This window comes from Pleurodeles waltl, chromosome 9 (genome assembly GCF_031143425.1).
Source record: "Pleurodeles waltl isolate 20211129_DDA chromosome 9, aPleWal1.hap1.20221129, whole genome shotgun sequence".
Classification (NCBI taxonomy): Eukaryota; Metazoa; Chordata; class Amphibia; order Caudata; family Salamandridae; genus Pleurodeles; species Pleurodeles waltl.
Genome location: NC_090448.1, coordinates 751,472,364 through 751,491,046, shown reverse-complemented (window position 1 = coordinate 751,491,046; position 18,683 = coordinate 751,472,364). Strand labels below are relative to the sequence as shown.

The 18,683-nt window shown below is 43.9% G+C and overlaps 1 protein-coding gene across 1 annotated transcript in view; it reads left to right on the top strand.

The window, feature by feature from the left end:
- MAP3K11 (mitogen-activated protein kinase kinase kinase 11) overlaps positions 1 to 10,839 on the top strand; it is a 219,352-nt gene extending 208,513 nt beyond the window's left edge. The window contains exon 10 of the mRNA XM_069207900.1: positions 378 to 10,839. Within this exon, the coding sequence (XP_069064001.1) occupies positions 378 to 1,000 (623 nt within the window). The 3' untranslated portion in view covers positions 1,001 to 10,839. The remainder of the gene's footprint in view (positions 1 to 377) is intronic.
- Positions 10,840 to 18,683: the final 7,844 nt, after the last annotated feature.

The following is an 18,683-nucleotide window of genomic DNA, read 5'->3' as shown; positions in this document are numbered from 1 at the left end:
TGCCGAGGAGCCACAGAAATAGAACCAGCATTCCAAACTTCATAGGAAAAGTCCGCCATTAGAATTAGAAGACAGACTACAATATAAAATATTTCCCTAGAGGAACTGCAGTATGCAAGTACGATGAAAGCTCCTCTATGAGCTGCTCGCGACATGGGCACTAAAGAGCTTGTTATGCATCCGTTATCAAACCAGGGCATAACAGAAACTAAAATAAAACAAAAATCATCTAAAATGTTACTTGGAGAAGCCAGTACACTGCTGAACGAGGAAGCAGAGAGCACATTTTCAGGAAGTACGAGATGCTAGGTGAAGATGTGACAGTGTGCAATCGAAGCTCTGATTTAATGAAGGTTGTCTTCTCTTTTTGGTTCTAGATTTCACCACTCTGTCTCCTCCCTTCCAGAACACAGAAGGGGTGGATTCCTCCGGACCTACCTGTTTCAGGACCAGCAGCCCTAAGTTTCCACATTCTGACGTCCAGATCATTCCACGGCCAAGACCATCCCCAGTCAGGCCCCGTATCGACCCTTGGAGTTTTGTTTCCACTGGTCCAAAAGCCTCTCCAGAGCCACGATGCAAGAAAGACCATGTCCGAACATCTGAAAGGAGCCCTACATTCTCCCGAAATCCTTTCCTGAACTCTGACCCTTTTTTGTCCACTAGATCCAGCTCCTCCCCTTTACTCCAGAGCTCAGCCTGGGTCTCCCACCCCAGCACTCCTGTACAAGATCGCAAAGTATTACCTGCTCCTCCTAATTCTGTGGACAATGACCCCTTCAGCCCTTCCCTCATCCGGACCGGTGGCTCAAATACCCCTTTCTTCCCAGCCCCACGTCCCAGTTTAAGTCCACGAGCAGGGCAACCAAGTCCAGCCACGTCACCCCAGCTTCCAGCCAGGCCCTCCAGACTGACGCTTACACCAGAAACCCAACAAACTGGCCGCAGCCTGAACCCCTGGTGGGCTGAAACACAACAAGGTGGGCGTGATGGGCCTTGAAGCGACCCACTAAGAATACTGAGAATGAAATCCGTTCCAGCTTCAAGCCCAGAAGCGTCTCGCAGGTGGAGGAGAACAGAGGGTTTATCGTTCTCCTCCAGATATTATGCAAAAGGTCAAGAGATTAAGAACGATTTTGGAAGATGAAAGCGGGTATGGGTATGTGTAAAATTAATTGTTGGGTAGGTGTTTAATGTTTGGTGGCAGGGCTGTAGAAGTTAATAATCGGGAGACCTTCTGAGGGGTTAGAAAGTTTTGCCAAAGACGAAAAGCTCTGGATGAGGTCATTGATCCTTAAGTGATTCAGTGATAGATGAATGAAATTTGATGTTTGCATGAACCAGATGATAGTGGCATTTGTGTGTACCTTCTAAAAAGAATGGAACCCATTAGCAAATACAAGGTCTGTGGCTGGCAGGGGCTTTCCTACTTCTCTGGACACGTGAAGGTGGGTGTTCTTATCGTGCACCCCTATCAACTTTTGCCAGATATAATTCAAACTCTGAGATTCTTCCTATAACGCTGCTGGAGACCAAGGGTACCAGCTCAGGAAAAAATGCAGCATGAGCCACAGAACGGGGAATGAGGTAGAGGATGAGCTCTAGCAGGTTTGTGTACTGATGCAGATCCCTACTTCCCCTTGAGCTTCTAACACCGTAAGTACATCTAGCCAGTAATTTTAATTGGTTTCTCAGTTTTATCAGCCAGAGGTACGTAGGCTGTTTAGCTAACATCATTCGTTCACACCACAGAAGTCCACCTTTACCAGAGAGAGAGAGAAAGAGATTGATTCACAGCTGGTGAGCCTAGACCCATGCAGAATGGATAATTCAGCTTCCCCCAGAATCCCAGTGAATGCAAGCATGGTGTGGGAGGAGATATGTGTTTGTGCGTGTGTTGTCTGTGTCAAATTTTGGGAGAGTCTAAGGTTGGGTGACGTTTCCTTTTCCCTACAAGCAGTGTGAGGGGGTAAGGTTGGAGTGTGTAATCATTTACTGGAGTGCCATACCCAAGATGAAGCACTGACCCCTCCTTCAGCACTGGTTGAGGTGAGGCTCTAAAGTATGGCTTGCAATGAGAGAGTGTGATATCCCCTTTGCAGTTACATATGTCAAACTAGCTTACCTACCATCTACCATGGAAGTTTGAGGGACCCAAGCCCCCCCACTGTAATGCCAGACCAGAGTGCGTTCTGTTACTGCAGTGTTTCAGGCCTTACTCAAAAGTGTGCGGCCTACCAGAGTATATTAAGTATTAGTTGTATCTTGAGCCTTGCTCCACTGGAGTGAGAAGCCGCCGCCTATGCAGTGTTTCAACAGACAGTCTCTTCCCACTTTAGCGTGAAAGACCACATTGGGTGCTTGATAATCCCCTGCTGTGTACGAGATCATGTTGCAGATCATGAGGAGCTGCCAGAGTGTACAAGAAGCCACGAACTACTGCGTCCATGCGCAGGGCATTTCTAGAGTGTGCCAGACCAAGGATGGGTGTAGGATTACCCTGCAGGCCAGTGAGTGCACCCGTCTGGTATTGGATTACGAGGAGGATAGCCGACAGGTGCACTGTTGCAGCTTAATTCGACTCCCCGTAATGGAAATGCTGTAGCACCTAGTGTGATCAGCAGAGCTGTGTTTGTATCTCGCGTCGGGGTACATGCATATAAACCAGTGATGTGAAGGTCTACTTATGTATTAAACTGTGGTTCAATTCTTGGGTAACATTGAGGTAAATTATCAAATATTCCAGAAGCACGCTTTTTTAAAATAAAAGCATTGGATCCCTCACTACCTGTACTGCCCACTCAACTCATCCTTCTTCTCACTGATTCCAAGTGTCATATACTACTGAATGGACATTCCTGAATGTTAACTGAAGTTCAGAATCTCCTAGTCCCCTCATTTGCTACTCTGCCCATCTCACCTCTCACCTCTCCTGCAGTCCCAAGACAATCACCACCATGGAATTTCACTGATGTACACAAGCAATGAATAGCTCAACCTATAAGTGGGGTCCTGGAACAACACATGAGTAAATGCTCTGTTTACAAACCGGCTGCCAATTAGATTTTTTTAATTCACAGAAAGGAGGCAGAACAACGTGAACTTCCCTGAGAATTGTTTTATCATAAGTGGAAAAAACAGAAGAACGTTGGCAAGACAGGCAGCACAACAACAAAAGGAGAAAAGATATATCCCATTCGAATAGGGTACCCCTGAGGAAATTGTCTGGCAGTTCATGTTTTACTCAATTAAATTAGGATCTCTGAACAACTGGCACTCTTGTTGCTCGTCACATTTGGCTATTTTCAGACACGTATTCAGAACTACACCACATGCAACATATTTTGATGTGAGCTTTCCCCTGTAACATTTTCCAAGAATTGTTTTTTCTTTCATTTTTCACTATAGGAGACACCACATCTTTGTTTTCCGAAATGTACTTTACATCGAATCAAAGTTAAGAAAATAATCCATAAACCCTGTGTAGTGTGTAGTTTCCTCGCTTCTTTGCTATTTAAAAATATCTAATATGTCAAAAATGGCCAGGAGGGTGGAATCACAACCGGGGCTCCTCAGAGTTGCAGCTGGTATTTTTCAGCTACCAACAAAGCACATGTGGGCTGCTGCAAAGCCTCAGAGGAGTCGCTACAAAGCCTAGGAGGCGCTGCTGCCTCCACCTCTCAGCTTTGAGGCCAAATATGAGTCTTCACAGCTGGGATCTGTGAAAAGGAATAACCACTGCAGCATTCCCACCTCTCAGTTCCACAGCAAGGAATGTGATGTCATATAAACATGTCCCACTGGCTGCTAGTCATCTAGACAATGTTGAAGCATTTAACGTTGAGAACTTTGAGGTAGCAGAAGCTTCCCCATGGATCAGTATTGAGGCACTCTTCGAGGAATATGCTGTTTGAAGAATCACTTTTGAGAAGAAACACACAAATTATGCCCTAAGTGTCGATGAAGATCTAATTAAGGGCTATTCATCACATTCTCCTGAGTGTCCATGAGAGAAGAGGTACCTCTACCTGAAGTAGCCTAGGAAGCAACAACTCCAAAAACAAATCTCTGTCACCATCTTAGGAAACACACGGCAAAAATAGCACATCAGAACACTGCAGGCAGGTATAACTTTACACTGGTTACCAGTGCAAGAAGACATACGTAAAGGGCACCACTTTTGAATAATTTTGAAGGTCATGATCACCTATTTTAACTATAAAGGCCCCCTCCTACGGTTAAAGAGGTAATGACCTTTCTTGAGGTAGTAGAGTAAAACCTCCTAGTCAACATCCCTCAAACCGCGACCTCCATCGTTTTTATGGGCGAGCGCAAAGCGCTCCATCCATAAAGTAATCTCTCTTTGGGCTTCAACCACGCCCAGGTCACGTCAGTCTCTTTCATTGGTTCCTGGGCTTGCTCTTTGAAATCTGCTTGCTTTCATTTGTGAAAGGCATGCATACGTCATGCCTTTTCTGGTGTTTAGCCCGCCTATACAGCACCGGTAAACTACTAGAAACATACGAGGCTCGATGTTTTGAGCCTGGTTTCTGGACTACTTTTCTGTTAATTTTCCCCACAGCGCGATCGCACTGGGGTTTACATAGCGCAATCGCGCTCCGTTTTTTCATTTTCAATTTCAGCGCAATCGCGCTGCATTTTACTTAACACGATCGCACTTTGTTTTTTTCTTTTACTTTGTGTGGCAAGAAAAGTTAGGTTAGGAGTTTACAACGCAAATAGCTCCAGCTCGAGCAAATGCGAGCCCCGTTGCATTGAAAATGCTTGTTTAAATATTGCTTCACAGAGCTCTGGCAGGGCATCTCATGACCTTGATCCCTGAGCTGATGGAATCAGCAGTGGACATGATGTAGGCCTGTGCTTGGGCGAGTTCCAAAGCACCCCTAATCGTTAAGAAGTATCGACCTCCAAATCAAACCGAGACCTACTTTTGGACCAACACTGCCTGTGTTATTGTGTTGTCATGGAGAAAATGTTAGCTGGCTCCATCATAATCCTTGTGTTCCTTGCGGACCAGACGAGCTGAAAAATACACGCAGTTGAAAGGACAGTGAAAAAAACAACCAGAGCGAAAAAGGCTGCAAATTCCCCCACCTTCAGCTTGATAAAAAGCATGACTTCCTGGAAGTTGTAATTGAGGTATTGCTGGTGGTTTGTTTGTAATCCAGTAAAATAGTCAGGTGCTCTGTAAATTTTGCAGACTCATCTATGTACAGCTTGTTCCACAGCATCTCAATGTGCTGCATATCGTGGCTGAGACTAACACAACTCAAACCTGATGGGCAGCATAAAAGACCAATTTTTCTTTGTAATTAATGGAGGTCACTCTTCAATGATGAAATGCGCAGGACGAAAGTAGAGGCTGATACTGTATATCTCATAAGCCTGAAATTCAAGGGGTACTCTAGAACAGCGGTTCTTAGCCCTTTTGACTTCTGACTTTTAGCCTTTTTTATTTTAGCTTTTTAACTTCCCCCACTGAATCATTACTAGAATCCAGGAACCCCCACTAAGTCCTTATTGAAAGCTGAGGACGCCCAGCCTAAGCAGATTCTATGATTTTAACTTCAGAACACTACACAAAAAATATAAAAAGTGTACACCAAACAAATCCTCAATTATTTAAATATTGCATTTAATTCACAATAAAATATAGAAAAGGTTTCCGTTTTCAATTTTGTGTCTTTATTTGTATATACTATATTCATTTTAAAATATTAATTTTAATATTATTTAATTTAGTAACAGTCACAGATCCCTTGGGGAGACCTTGTGGACCCCAGGGGCCCTCAACCAGTACTCGAGACTGTCAGTCACCATATCTTTCTTCCAGGCCTGAATCATAATGGAATTTACAGCACAGTTCTAGAGTGAGATAGGTTATTTCTTGAAGACAGACTGTATTCTCGCGTCTGTTTCCTCAGCCTGCAGGATAAGATACAGAGTCACACGGGAATCTGCTGTGACCTGTCTGTTAATATTTATTTGCTCCCTGGTGCTGTCCTTAAAAGTTGTTTGGCATTGTCTCTTCAAACTAGCCTTCCTGACACTGAACCCATTCAAAACTGAATTATTAGTGCTTCAAAGGACAAAGGCATGTTGCCTTCCTTTTCAGCAAGCTTGATCAATTCTCCATGTTTGTCTGACAGGCGTTTGAACCATCTCAGTCCATACTCTACAGTTCTAGAATTCATTGCTCACTGGTCTTAGAGGGACATGTTGAAAATGTAACTTTACTTTGAATAGCTTTTAGATTGGTATCAGGTCAACAATAATTGGTGGAGATATTTTGGTGATTGTTACGTTTCACAGTTAAGTCGAAGATGAAACCACAAACCGTTAGTCTTGGAAGGGAGGCCCCATGCTACGTGAAATGAGTGACTTTCCCAGTACTCCCTCACCTTTAACTGCTCCATTAGGGGGGGCGTGTCTTGGAAAAGCAGCAAAAATAATAAATTAGTAAAGGATATGAGGCGGTGGCTAAGCTCTTAGGTTCAAATCTCCAAAATTACCACCCACAAGAGCCAAGCAACACTGCCTGAACAAATAGACACAGGATGCTGAAGCATACAATCATGTGGGTACATGGGCCTCAAGGAATAACTCAAGATAGTTCCTGAAACGTGCCTATTGTGAACTTTAAAACAGCAAACACTTGGCTGAGAAAAATTCTTGGTGCAACACTTCACCAAATGTTCTTTGCAACACTTTGAGTATGTGCCGTAGATTTACACGATGCATGTTGGCAAATAATTCAGGGCTTTTCTAATCAAGGAGTGCTTGGAGCTCATGGACCTACTTTTAGGCCTGAAATTTGCCCTAAGATCATTCCTCATCGGAATGGTGGTATTAGCGGTATCCAACCTCAAAGGAAAATGAGTTTTCATCTATCCTTATTACCTCATTCAAACATGTGTTGTAGAACTCCTATATGTGGGGGGCGGATACCAGACAAATTCTGGGTATTCACATGTATTTAAATCATTAGCACCATCTTCAGAGGACAGGTATCAATACATAGGAACACTGATAGACACAAATCTCTCAAGATTGTAGGTGTCTGTCAGCCATGCAAGCCTTGTGAAATTAGATTGAAATGAAGTCTGAACTGCTGAAATAGATATTGTCTTTTATTTGCATGTTTTCCACATTAGACTGCATCCAACCAAACCGCCTGCTGACGTTCAGTTCTAAAGTCTATTAAAAAACATTAACATAAGCACCTCCTTTGCATTTACTAGAGAGCAATGGATCCCTATGATACAATATGAAAGCCCCGTTAGGGACAACTTTCTTTCACCCAATCTCAATAAAGGCCGAGAAAGATTTTAGGGGTGCCAGAGGCATTCTTTGTCGACCAAATTACTCAGTCAAATCATTTATATTGTTTAAGGACATCTGGTGGCATCTCTTGGTTTTACTGGAGGAACACACACATTTAAATACTTAAATCGCAAGGCACAGTAAAACATGCTTCCTAGCACAATTTACAGTGTCTCGCCTTCTTGATTAAGCAAACATTCTTCACCAGTAATGCTGAGCAGGGGATACATGCTCCTTCAAATCAGTTTAACATTTAGTATTGGATAATGATCTGGGAATATCCCGTTCTAAGTGCAGCAATGGCTTTTCATTTACAGAGGGGTCCTCTCTGTTAGTCTGCAGATTTTCATTTAAAAATGTATTAAACGTTATTATGGTTTCTGTAAAACACCACTTTGAGTGAATGAGCAGACATTTTAGACAATTACTGTGTGTCCTTGAAGCTACAGTGATTTAGTTAGATAAATTCCTATTAGTGTATTGAGATTTGATCCAGTTCGTCTAGTAATGGCACAGACAACCAAGCCATTTTTTTTTAAAATCATATGTTTATCAATGATTACCTTTAGTTGTAGATGGTAGGATAAGGCTTTTGCTTCCGACACTGATTTGATTATTTAATTATTATTGGATAACTCTCAATTCAAGAGTAGGATCCAGGCAGGATTAGCCTGATCAAAAGGTTTAAAAAGTTGTTTCCACTTTTCTACCAGTTGTTGTTATCACAAAAATTCTCAAGAAACTAAAGCAGATTGGATCACTCTTGAGGGATTGTGTCAGTAGAGGTTCGAATTTCTACTCAAAACAACCTCAGAGAAGATGGTAGTGCAGATCAGACCTGCTGCCAGAGTGCAACCTACAATTATGTACCCTAATTTGTAGTTCATGACCTTCATGGTCTCGCTAATACATTCTGCAAGTAACATTATCAAATTCTATATTGATTAGAGCTTGCAATCATGTTGTTGTGCTTGTCAGCTGAAAGACGTTTCGCAAGTGTTGTGTGGGATGCAACTAACCATGGCAAGAAAAACTGAATGACCATGCCTCCTATATTTGCCTTTTAAAAAATATTTATATATTTATTTCACGTATATGAGCTCCTAATGAAAAATTTCTTTCAAGGTTGTTTCTTTATTGTCCCATTAATTATAGATTTTTCGGGGGTCCATCCATACAAAAATAAAGCACCCTTTGGTAGTTAAACCTTGTGTTTCCATGGCCAGTTGGCCCCTTGTTGGAACCCATATGCAAAAACCTTTATTGAAAGATTGCTTTCCTAGTTGTGTCACTTTTGGAGTTGGTGAAATCCAAGCCCTGCTCTTTAATGAACCATACATCGTACTCCATAGGAGCAAAGAATTATGAACCCACTCAGCCTTTCACCATAACATGTTATTGACTTAGTACCACAAGTTAAAATATATACCTCTCAGGAAAATACTTTGCTCATTTTACAAGGGAAAAAGTGGCTAGCAAAGGCCAACTATTATTTATGAGAACTACACAGATGCTACATGGAGATCAGTTCACACGTTTAAGAATACTGCCTAAACCTCTGAATCCAGATCAGAAGCTAAAATAAGCCAAGATGCACTTGACAACTTGGTTGTTTAAGTGGTGTTCATCTTCCTTCTGTCCACCTCATTTACACTTTATAAATTTGTTGTTTTTTGCTCCTGTTGATAGGGGTGGACTTCCATTCTGTTGAGAAATCATGGATACCAGTGCAGATCCAATGATGGAGAAAGAAATGGTACTTGCTTGTAATCCCAGTTCTCCATCCTGGCACCCTTCACTGAATTCATGTACAACCCACCAGTATTACTGGAACACCTGGCAAATGGGTTCAAGTGGCCAGTCAGCCATTAAGATGAAAAAGGTTAGGATGGCAATGTTTTTGAGTTTCTAATGAACTGCCAGTGAATTTCAACAGATGTTCCCTTTAGGCAACATGGGATTTTAAGTAACCTCTTCCACTGGGGAGGAGATTCCTAAATTATAATTGGTAAAATATCTGCACATTTGTCACTATGCTTGGTTATGCCACTATCGGAGTCCTTATACACCAAAGTGCCTTGTTTTCCAACATTGGCACTATCAGGAAGGTGTCAGCATGAAGCTGGTCTAATCCAAAGTAAGCGTAAGGATGGCAGGACAGGTATATGTAAGAGACCTGGCAAATAGCACACAAATTACACAAATTACACAAAAAACAACAACCTCCTTGCCTCATGCCCTCGCAAAACAATATACAGTGACTGTCTAAATTGGGAGATCCACTGGAACTAAACCAGGCAATACCAGCCTAACATCATACATATGCTAATCCCCACACACAGACCAGCCACAAATCCACACATATATCTGTTGTAAGACAAAGCCACAGATTGCATCCTACATACATACAGACATGTTCATGCAGAGGCAGAACAAGTGACTCATACTCGCTCACACACACCTTTCTCACAACTAGGTTAATACATATCCACACAGTGCACAAACCTCAGATACACTCACTGACCCATAGAATTGTAAAGACCATTCATCTGCTTTCTGTGTGGACCTACATTCCCACATGCTCAATTCTAGCCTAAAGAAACATTTCAGTACTAAATCTCTCTCAATAAACCTCGTTTCAAGCGTGAAAAAATCTGATAATGTCTTTAAAACGCACACTCCTTCCTTACTGTTTGGAAAATGTGTCCCTTGTGCACACTCAAACATTGATAGAAGCAGTCCCCTCACGGAGATACAAAGCTTCCTTTCTGGTAGTCTTCTATACTCAAATTCTCACTCAGAGACATGAGAGACTCAAATCTTAAAGCACCACCTTCCTGTTAGCAAAACTAATTTTTCCCTTAGACTTAAATAAAGTCTAATTCTAGGAAGGAGTCATGTTCTTATGTTATAACATATTTCAGCACCGACCTGTGGAATACAGATAAAGGGATGAAATGACATCAGAGTTTGGTTTCCTGAGACTACACAGACTGTTACAGGGAATGCACACATTTTGCTTTATAATAATCTCTCTGTGAGCTCCATTAATTCCTCGCACACATCTTATTTCCCAGATTTTCTTTTTTCCCCAAGGATCTCCCCACCCAAACATTTGCTCATTCAGTTCTCCGGTAGACCTAGGCCTAAAGTAGGATGTCTAGACAGGCAGATGCATGGAGAGGGTGCTTGGGCTGCATAAACTCGGTCACTTATACGTCAAACAGAGCATCGTGAATGCCTGACTGTGCTCTGCCGTTACCACCATCTCCAGCTCAATGACCAAACTCTTGAAACTTAATTTGCGTTCAGCCCCAAATCCCCTACTTCACTCATTTGTTGAGGGAGATCAACGAAGATATGTTCAAGACTTGAAAAAACTGTATATTCCTAGACTGAGCCTAAAAGCACAAGAAAATGTCAGAATTTGCTGTCTGCAACCTGTGGATCGCGATATGATAAAAGAGACCAAATAAAATATATTTTGAAACCCAATGGCTGGTACTGTCTCTCTTCTTTTAAATTGGATCTCTGGTGTTCAGTCTCTTTGCATTGCTGGCTGTAAGTGGCGAGAGGAGGTTAAGCAGAATAGGTGCTTAAAGCGAGGCTTAAGCCACTTGCTCTTCCACCAGTCTCCTTTACCTTCCATGTACCAGCTCCAAATCTGCCAACTCACACGGTGCCACCGTGTGACACACGATATTGGCTGCTCTCACACAATTTCCCGGTGAGGAGTCACTATCACATGGTGGCTGGGAAAGCGAGCTGAAAACCACTGTAAACATTGGTTTTTCAGCTCCTTTTCTGAGTCTTTTAACTGCCGATGTCCATGAATGGGAGTAAAAACACCCCTGCAAGCTTTTGTTTTTTTCTAGGTGCCGGGGGGATGGGATGGGGGGGAATTGGGGACAGAAGTGCCTCTTATGTGCTTCTTGGCACAAGGTCATGCCCCCTCCAAGGCCCCGCCCCTTCCTCACACTGTGAGTTTTTTGGTGATGTTGGCAGGGATACCGCTCCATATTTGGCTTTCCATGCTCACAGTTCATATTCTCAGCCACAGTCATTCCTATCGTCCAAACAAAACAGAAGCATACCAGATCCTTACATCACATGGACCTTCATCTAAGAAAATGAAGAAGTAATTTGAACACATCCCACTTACGACTTTCTTAAAATACACAGTAAGCTATATGCTTAGGGAGCTTATGTGCATAAACTACTCTCATCTTTGGCAATACAACCTGGTTTGAGGTCTTCATCCCATCACAAAACTCTACCTCCTTTAAAGGCACAGCGTATCATATACTTTATGGTACCTTGTCCAATAACTAGTCTTCAGCAACCCTGCTGTGATGCCACATAACTTTGTTTCTCACACAGCCCCCATTAGGTGAAACACCAACAACAATCATCTTATTTGCAAAAGGTCTTCCTATTTCCGATACTGGCCAAACACACAATAGTTCACCTCTAAATCTCTCCATAGCACTGTATACTCCGCTTCTGCCAAGCATGCAGTGTACATTTTCCTTGATTATCCTAAACTGCTTGACCCATAACACATTAATCAGTCCTTACTGCGTTTTTCAATATACTCCATTATGATACAAACAACGTATAAGTACTCTGGCAAGTCAGCCATAAAGGCAGAGAAGAACATGAATGCCGTGCTGACCTGTATGCTCACGATGTAATAAAAGATCTATGCCACAGCAAACCGCTCACACCACTCTTTCACAATGTTTTGTAGGTTGTCTCTACTAAACCTTTGGCTTCCAAATCTGCCCTAAATGGTGTTATTGTCTGCTGCTGCTGCCCCATAGCCACTCTCTCTTTAAGTAGCTATTTTAGACTGCCTAGATTGAAGCTAAATATGTTTCTTTCTGATGAATACATCTGACTGCAAATTTGTCACCTTAAAATATCCCACAGACGTCACACTGAATCTCTAACATTTCTTAGCCACGATCCCACATGCTAGTAGGTCATGTTGTGTGACCCCGCGCTGACTTCTTACCAGCCCAGAAGTTATGGAGCGGAGCTACTAAAAAAGCACCACCATGCGTGTGATCATCAGTTCCTTTCATCCAGCACTCCTCGATGTGGATCTGGAGCTCCCGACTTGGTCAATCCACCAAAGATTCCAAAACCTTTCCAGTGTGCTAGGTAACAATTCCTCAATGAAAACCAAAGAGTTCAAGCTGTGCTGTGACTCCAGAAGCAGATGTCAGTCACAGGCCTGCATGAAGTGTGCCTTGGGTGTCTGGGCACCGGACACAACTCTAAGTCATATGAAAAATGGACCATAATGTACCCTCACGTGATTCAGCATGAGGGGGTGAAGTTATACCTCGGTGAACACAAGAATTCAAGGTCTTCGTGCTGGTCCCTCTCCTGCTCCAAGTGCAGTTCAGGTCACAGGGCTGTTAGGCAGTTACTCCACTTCCCGCTTGAAGTTTTTCTGCAAATCATATAGCCCAATCATAAGCATAAGAAAGCAAACTGGAACTTGACCCCATCCCTCTTCTCAAGACTCCAAAGAAAAGTTGCAAAGACATCACTATGTAAGCCACATTCCATGGAGGTCACTGGCTTCGAACCAGATCCCTTACTTGGTACCTATATGCCTTAGACATTCCAGACCCATCGTTTACTGGAGCTGGTCAAGGCCTTCAAAGAGGCCATTTGCAAATTTTCAGCCAGCTTCCTGGTCCATCTAGCATGCCTTTTTGGAACCACAGAAGTGCATGGGGCTCCAGTTGGGCTACTGCTAGCAGGTTCTGCCTCATGGCAGTATGTTCCCTTGGAACCAGTGTTTGGGCCAATACTAACCCTGGCATAGACTTCCATTCCAACCCAGAGATACACACCAGTTCCTGACTCCTGTGCCAATACCATCAGTGGATGATACAGAGCTGGCAATCAAGCAGGACTCTAAACTGACAACGGCCTGTGCTCGACCGATGCCACTCTACAAAATTACAAAAGTGCAACCGGTTGTCATGCACCACAATTCTAAATGTGTACCTCTACCGTGTTGCAACTATCAGGAGAGGCTCCATTAACTTTTTGGTGCTGACCCTGAGCCTGAACAGGGTGCACCCCATGACTATTGATAATTTCAATTGTGAGTGGGTAGCTTACTGCCCCCTCATTACACTGATGCCTTATACCTTGATTTACAGACTGCCCAGTGGGCTTGAAAGTTACTGAGACAGCTTTACTTGCCACCTAGGCCATGAACTGAAGAAAGTGCCCTATTTGCAGTACTGGTTTGTAAGGCAGTTGAGGTACTAGAAGTTCATCTGCCCTCCATTGAGACTAAAATGAATGATTTGACAGATATTCTAAAGCCTGAGCCTGCAACATATGAGGCCTTGCTCACATTTAATGATGCCCTCACAGATACTCTGATCAAAACCATGTATTAGTCCACCTGTTAGCCACCCGGTGGCTAGACATCTTAGGACGGTGCCCTGTAATCAGGAATTTCTCACCAAGCGCACTGCTCCTGAGAGTCTCATTGTACATGCCTCAGCTACTAAGGTAAACCCTAGCTCATTACCAACCTAATCTCCACATAGACGATCAAGGGGAATGCATGACTTTGGAAAGCAGATTTTCCTCCACCAGCTTTGCACTACAATGTGTAAACATTGACTTTTGGGCCACTGCACACATGCCATTTGGGACATGGCCATTAAGATCTTGTTATCAGGGTCTTAGGTCCACTCTGGCTCAGACAATTTTAAGACAGGCTACAGCCAATAAACCACTTTAGTTTGCCGTCAGCAGCGCGTGCTCAACAAGTGTGAAGCAGGATCAGGCTCTCCCTCCTGAGTTGGCAATCCATCATGTATGACAGTTGGGTCTTGCTGATTGTTCAGAAAAGTTGTGCCCTGCCTTTTTCTCTCCTCCCCAACCAAAATCCCTCCTACCGAGAACAAATTTCAGAAGAGTTTCTGGCCATCCCGCTTCAGGAGGTCCACCCGTTTCTTTCCAAAGGTGCCATATAGAGGGTGCTGGACTCTAAAAAGGGCAGGTTTTGTTATTCCCACAACTTACTTGTCCTGAAAAAGGACAGAGCTCACACAATATCGAGCAGTGGTGGTCTACTTTTTGTACAGCATATGTTGATAAATCCATTAATAAAAATGAAGATAGGAAAGGAGCTCAGAAGTTCACATCTAAATGGGGTAGCAACCTACAGTGTACAATACCTGAATCCGATGGTAGGTGGGTAGTGAAAAATAAAGAGATGAGCTGTGTCGATGTGAAGAAATGCTGGGATTATCGATTATCTTGAGTAATGAGTTAAATTTGGATCTACATGTATATTTTATGTATTACACTGAAATGTGATATGAATTTAGGTTTTTACTATAATGTCAGATTTTTTCTTTAAATTAGCAACAGAGTTGTGTGTGTATTACTTGTGTGTGTGTGTCTATATATATATGTTCGATGGCATGTGTAGCTGCAGATACATACACATGCTGTGCATTATCCTGCCATCTAGTGTTGGGCTCAGAGTGTTACAAGTTGTTTTTCTTCGAAGAAGTCTTTTCGAGTCACGAGATCGAGGGACTCCTCCCTTTCGGCTCCATTGCGCATCGGCGTCAACTCCATCTTAGATTGTTTTCTTTCCGCCATCAGGTTTGGACGTGTTCCTTTTCGCTCCGTATTTCGGTTTGGAAAAGTTAGTTGACTATCGGAAAATTTGACGGTATTGTTTGCGCTCGGTACCGGGTTAGTGCTAGCACATCGACACCGAAGAAAGAAGCGCTCCTGCGGCCCTTCGGGGCTTCCACTCCTCGGCGGGGCCTGGTCGGCCCGACCGCGTCCATCTTCAAACCTCATGGACCGGACCCCCTTCCGCTTCTGCCCCAATTGCCACGCAAAGTATCCTTATACAGACCAGCACTTGGTCTGTAATCTGTGTTTGTCTCCCGAACACAAAGAGGATACTTGCGAGGCTTGCCGGGCATTTCGATCCAAGAAAACACTGCGGGATCGAAGAGCTAGAAGGCTCCAGATGGCGTCGACACCGGCCAGGCACATTGACGTTGAAGAAGAGGAGAGGTTCTCCATTCGAGATTCGGACTCGGACGAGTCCGAGAGTGAGCAGCCGAAGACGCAACAAACCGTGAGTAAACCAGCCCCGGGGAAAACTCACACCAAAATAATGAAGGCCAAGTGGACGCCACCGCCAACAGGCCATGGCTTAACCCGAAAACACGGTGACCAAACATCGGCATCGCAAAAGGCCTCGCAACAGCCAAAGACATCCGACTCCGGTCAAGATACCGGTTCCGACCAGACTCGGCACCCTGAAAGCCAAAAAGGTTTCCTCGGAGCCAAAAAAGACAGCCGAAAAGATCTGGATGCCGAAACATGCAGCCTCGGAGCCGAAACACAGCTCCTATACAGAGGAACAAGGCCTTTCCACACAATTACAAGGCCACAGATTTGAACAAGAACTGGGCATGGGAGAGCCAGACCATACCCAGAGGAGGCTCCATATACAGAAAGACACGGGGAAAATCAGAACTCTTCCTCCAATAAAGATGAAGCGGAAGCTCGCATTCCAAGAGGCGGAAATGCAGCCAAAAGCGAAAGTGGCTAAAGAGAAAACACCACCACAGTTTTTGGCACAACAATCGCCAGCGCACTCGCCACATCTGTCCCCAGTAGCAACACCCCCAATGATGCAGTCACCAACGCACACAGGGATGAGCCAAGATGACCCGGATGCATGGGATTTGTATGATGCACCGGTCTCAGACAATAGTCCTGATTGCTACCCGGCAAGGCCATCACCACCTGAGGACAGTATTGCTTACATGCAGGTGGTTTCCAGGGCAGCTACATTTCATAATGTAGCATTGCATGCAGAGCCCATAGAAGATGACTTCTTGTTCAACACCCTGTCATCTACGCACAGCCAATACCAAAGTTTGCCAATGCTGCCAGGTATGTTAAAACACGCCAAACAGGTGTTTCAGGACACAGTCAAAGGCAGAGCCATCACACCTAGGGTGGAGAAGAAATATAAACCTCCCCCTACTGACCCTGTATTCATCACACAACAGTTAACTCCTGATTCCATGGTAGTAGGGGCAACCCGGAAAAGGGCAAACTCACAAACCTCTGGAGACGCACCACCGCCCGACAAGGAAAGTCGGAAATTTGATGCAGCAGGCAAAAGGGTGGCAGCACAAGCAGCCAATCAATGGCGAATTGCCAATTCTCAAGCTCTACTGGCAAGATACGACAGGGCACATTGGGATGAAATGCAACATCTCATTCAACACCTTCCCAAAGAGTTCCAGAAACGTGCCCAACAGGTTGTCGAGGAGGGCCAAACTATCTCCAACAACCAAATAAGGTCGGCTATGGACTCAGCAGACACGGCGGCCAGGACAGTGAACACAGCAGTAACCATCCGTAGACACGCATGGTTACGAACCTCCGGATTTAAGCAAGAAATCCAGCAGGCTGTGCTGAATATGCCTTTCAACGAACAACAATTGTTTGGGCCGGAGGTGGATACTGCAATAGAAAAACTGAAGAAAGACACGGACACGTGGGCGTGCGCGCGCTCTACTCCCCACAGAGCAGAGGCACTTTTAGGAAGCCGCACTTTAGAGGGGGGTTTCGGGCCCAAACCACAGAGCCTTCCACCTCACAAGTCAGACCCACATATCAGGGCCAATATCAGAAAGGAGGTTTTCGAGGACAATATAGGGGTGGACAGTTCCCTAAAACAAGAGGGAAATTCCAGAGCCCGAAAACCCCACAAACCAAACAGTGACTTCAATGCCACAAACCCCCACCACACAACACCAGTGGGGGGGAGACTTACAAATTATTACCACAACTGGAAACACATAACTACGGACGCATGGGTCCTAGCCATTATCCAACATGGTTATTGCATAGAATTCCTACATTTGCCACCAGATGTCCAAACAACACTTACATCTGTTACAACTAGAATTCCAAGCATTGTTACAAAAAGAAGCAATAGAACCTGTACCCAACCAGTAAAAAGGAACAGGTGTTTACTCCCTGTATTTCCTAATTCCAAAAAAGGACAAAACACTGAGACCCATATTAGACCTCAGAACACTGAATCTTTACATCAAATCAGATCACTTTCACATGGTGACACTTCAAGACGTGATTCCCTTGCTCAAACAACAGGACTACATGTCAACATTAGATCTCAAAGATGCATATTTTCACATACCCATACATCCTTCCCACAGGAAATACTTGAGGTTTGTAATCCAAGGCGTGCATTACCAATTCAAAGTGTTACCATCCGGCATAACAACAGCCCAAAGGGTATTCACAAAATGCCTTGCAGTAGTGGCCGCTCACATCAGGAGGCAGCACATGCACGTATTCCCTTACTTAGACGATTGGTTAATAAAAACCAGCACTCAGCAACAGTGTAATCTACACACAAAATACGTCATAGAAACCCTTCACAAACTAGGGTTCTCTATAAACTACCAAAAATCACATCTACAACCGTGTCAAATACAACAATACTTAGGAGCAACAATCAACACACAAAAGGGGATTGCCACTCCAAGTCCACAAAGGGTACAAGCCTTCCAAAATGTTATATTAAACATGTACCCAGACCAACACTATCAAGTGAGGTTTATAATGAAACTCCTAGGTATGATGTCTTCATGCATAGCCACTGTCCCAAACGCAAGACTACACATGCGGCCCTTACAACAGTGCCTAGCAACACAATGGACACAAGCACAGGGTCAACTTCAGGATCTAGTGTTGATAGACCGCCAAACACACCTCTCGCTTCAATGGTGGAATCCTATAAATTTAAACCAAGGGTGGCCATTCCAAGACCCAGTGCCTCAATACGTAATCACAACAGATGCTTCCATGATAGGGTGGGGGAGCACACCTCAACCAGCGCAGTATACAGGGACAATGGGACATTCAACAAAAGCAACTGCATATCAATCATTTAGAACTGTTAGCAGTGTTTCTAGCACTGAAAACATTTCAACCGCTAATAGCCCACAAACACATTCTTGTCAAAACAGACAACATGACAACAATGTATTACCTAAACAAACAGGGAGGGACACACTCATCACAACTGTGTCTCTTAGCACAAAAGATTTGGCATTGGGCGATTCACAATCACATTCACCTAATAGCACAGTACATCCCAGGGATTCAAAACCAGTAAGCCGACAATCTCAGTCGAGATCACCAACAAACACACGAATGGGAAATTCATCCCCAGATACTACAAACTTACTTTCGATGCTGGGGAACACCACAAATAGACC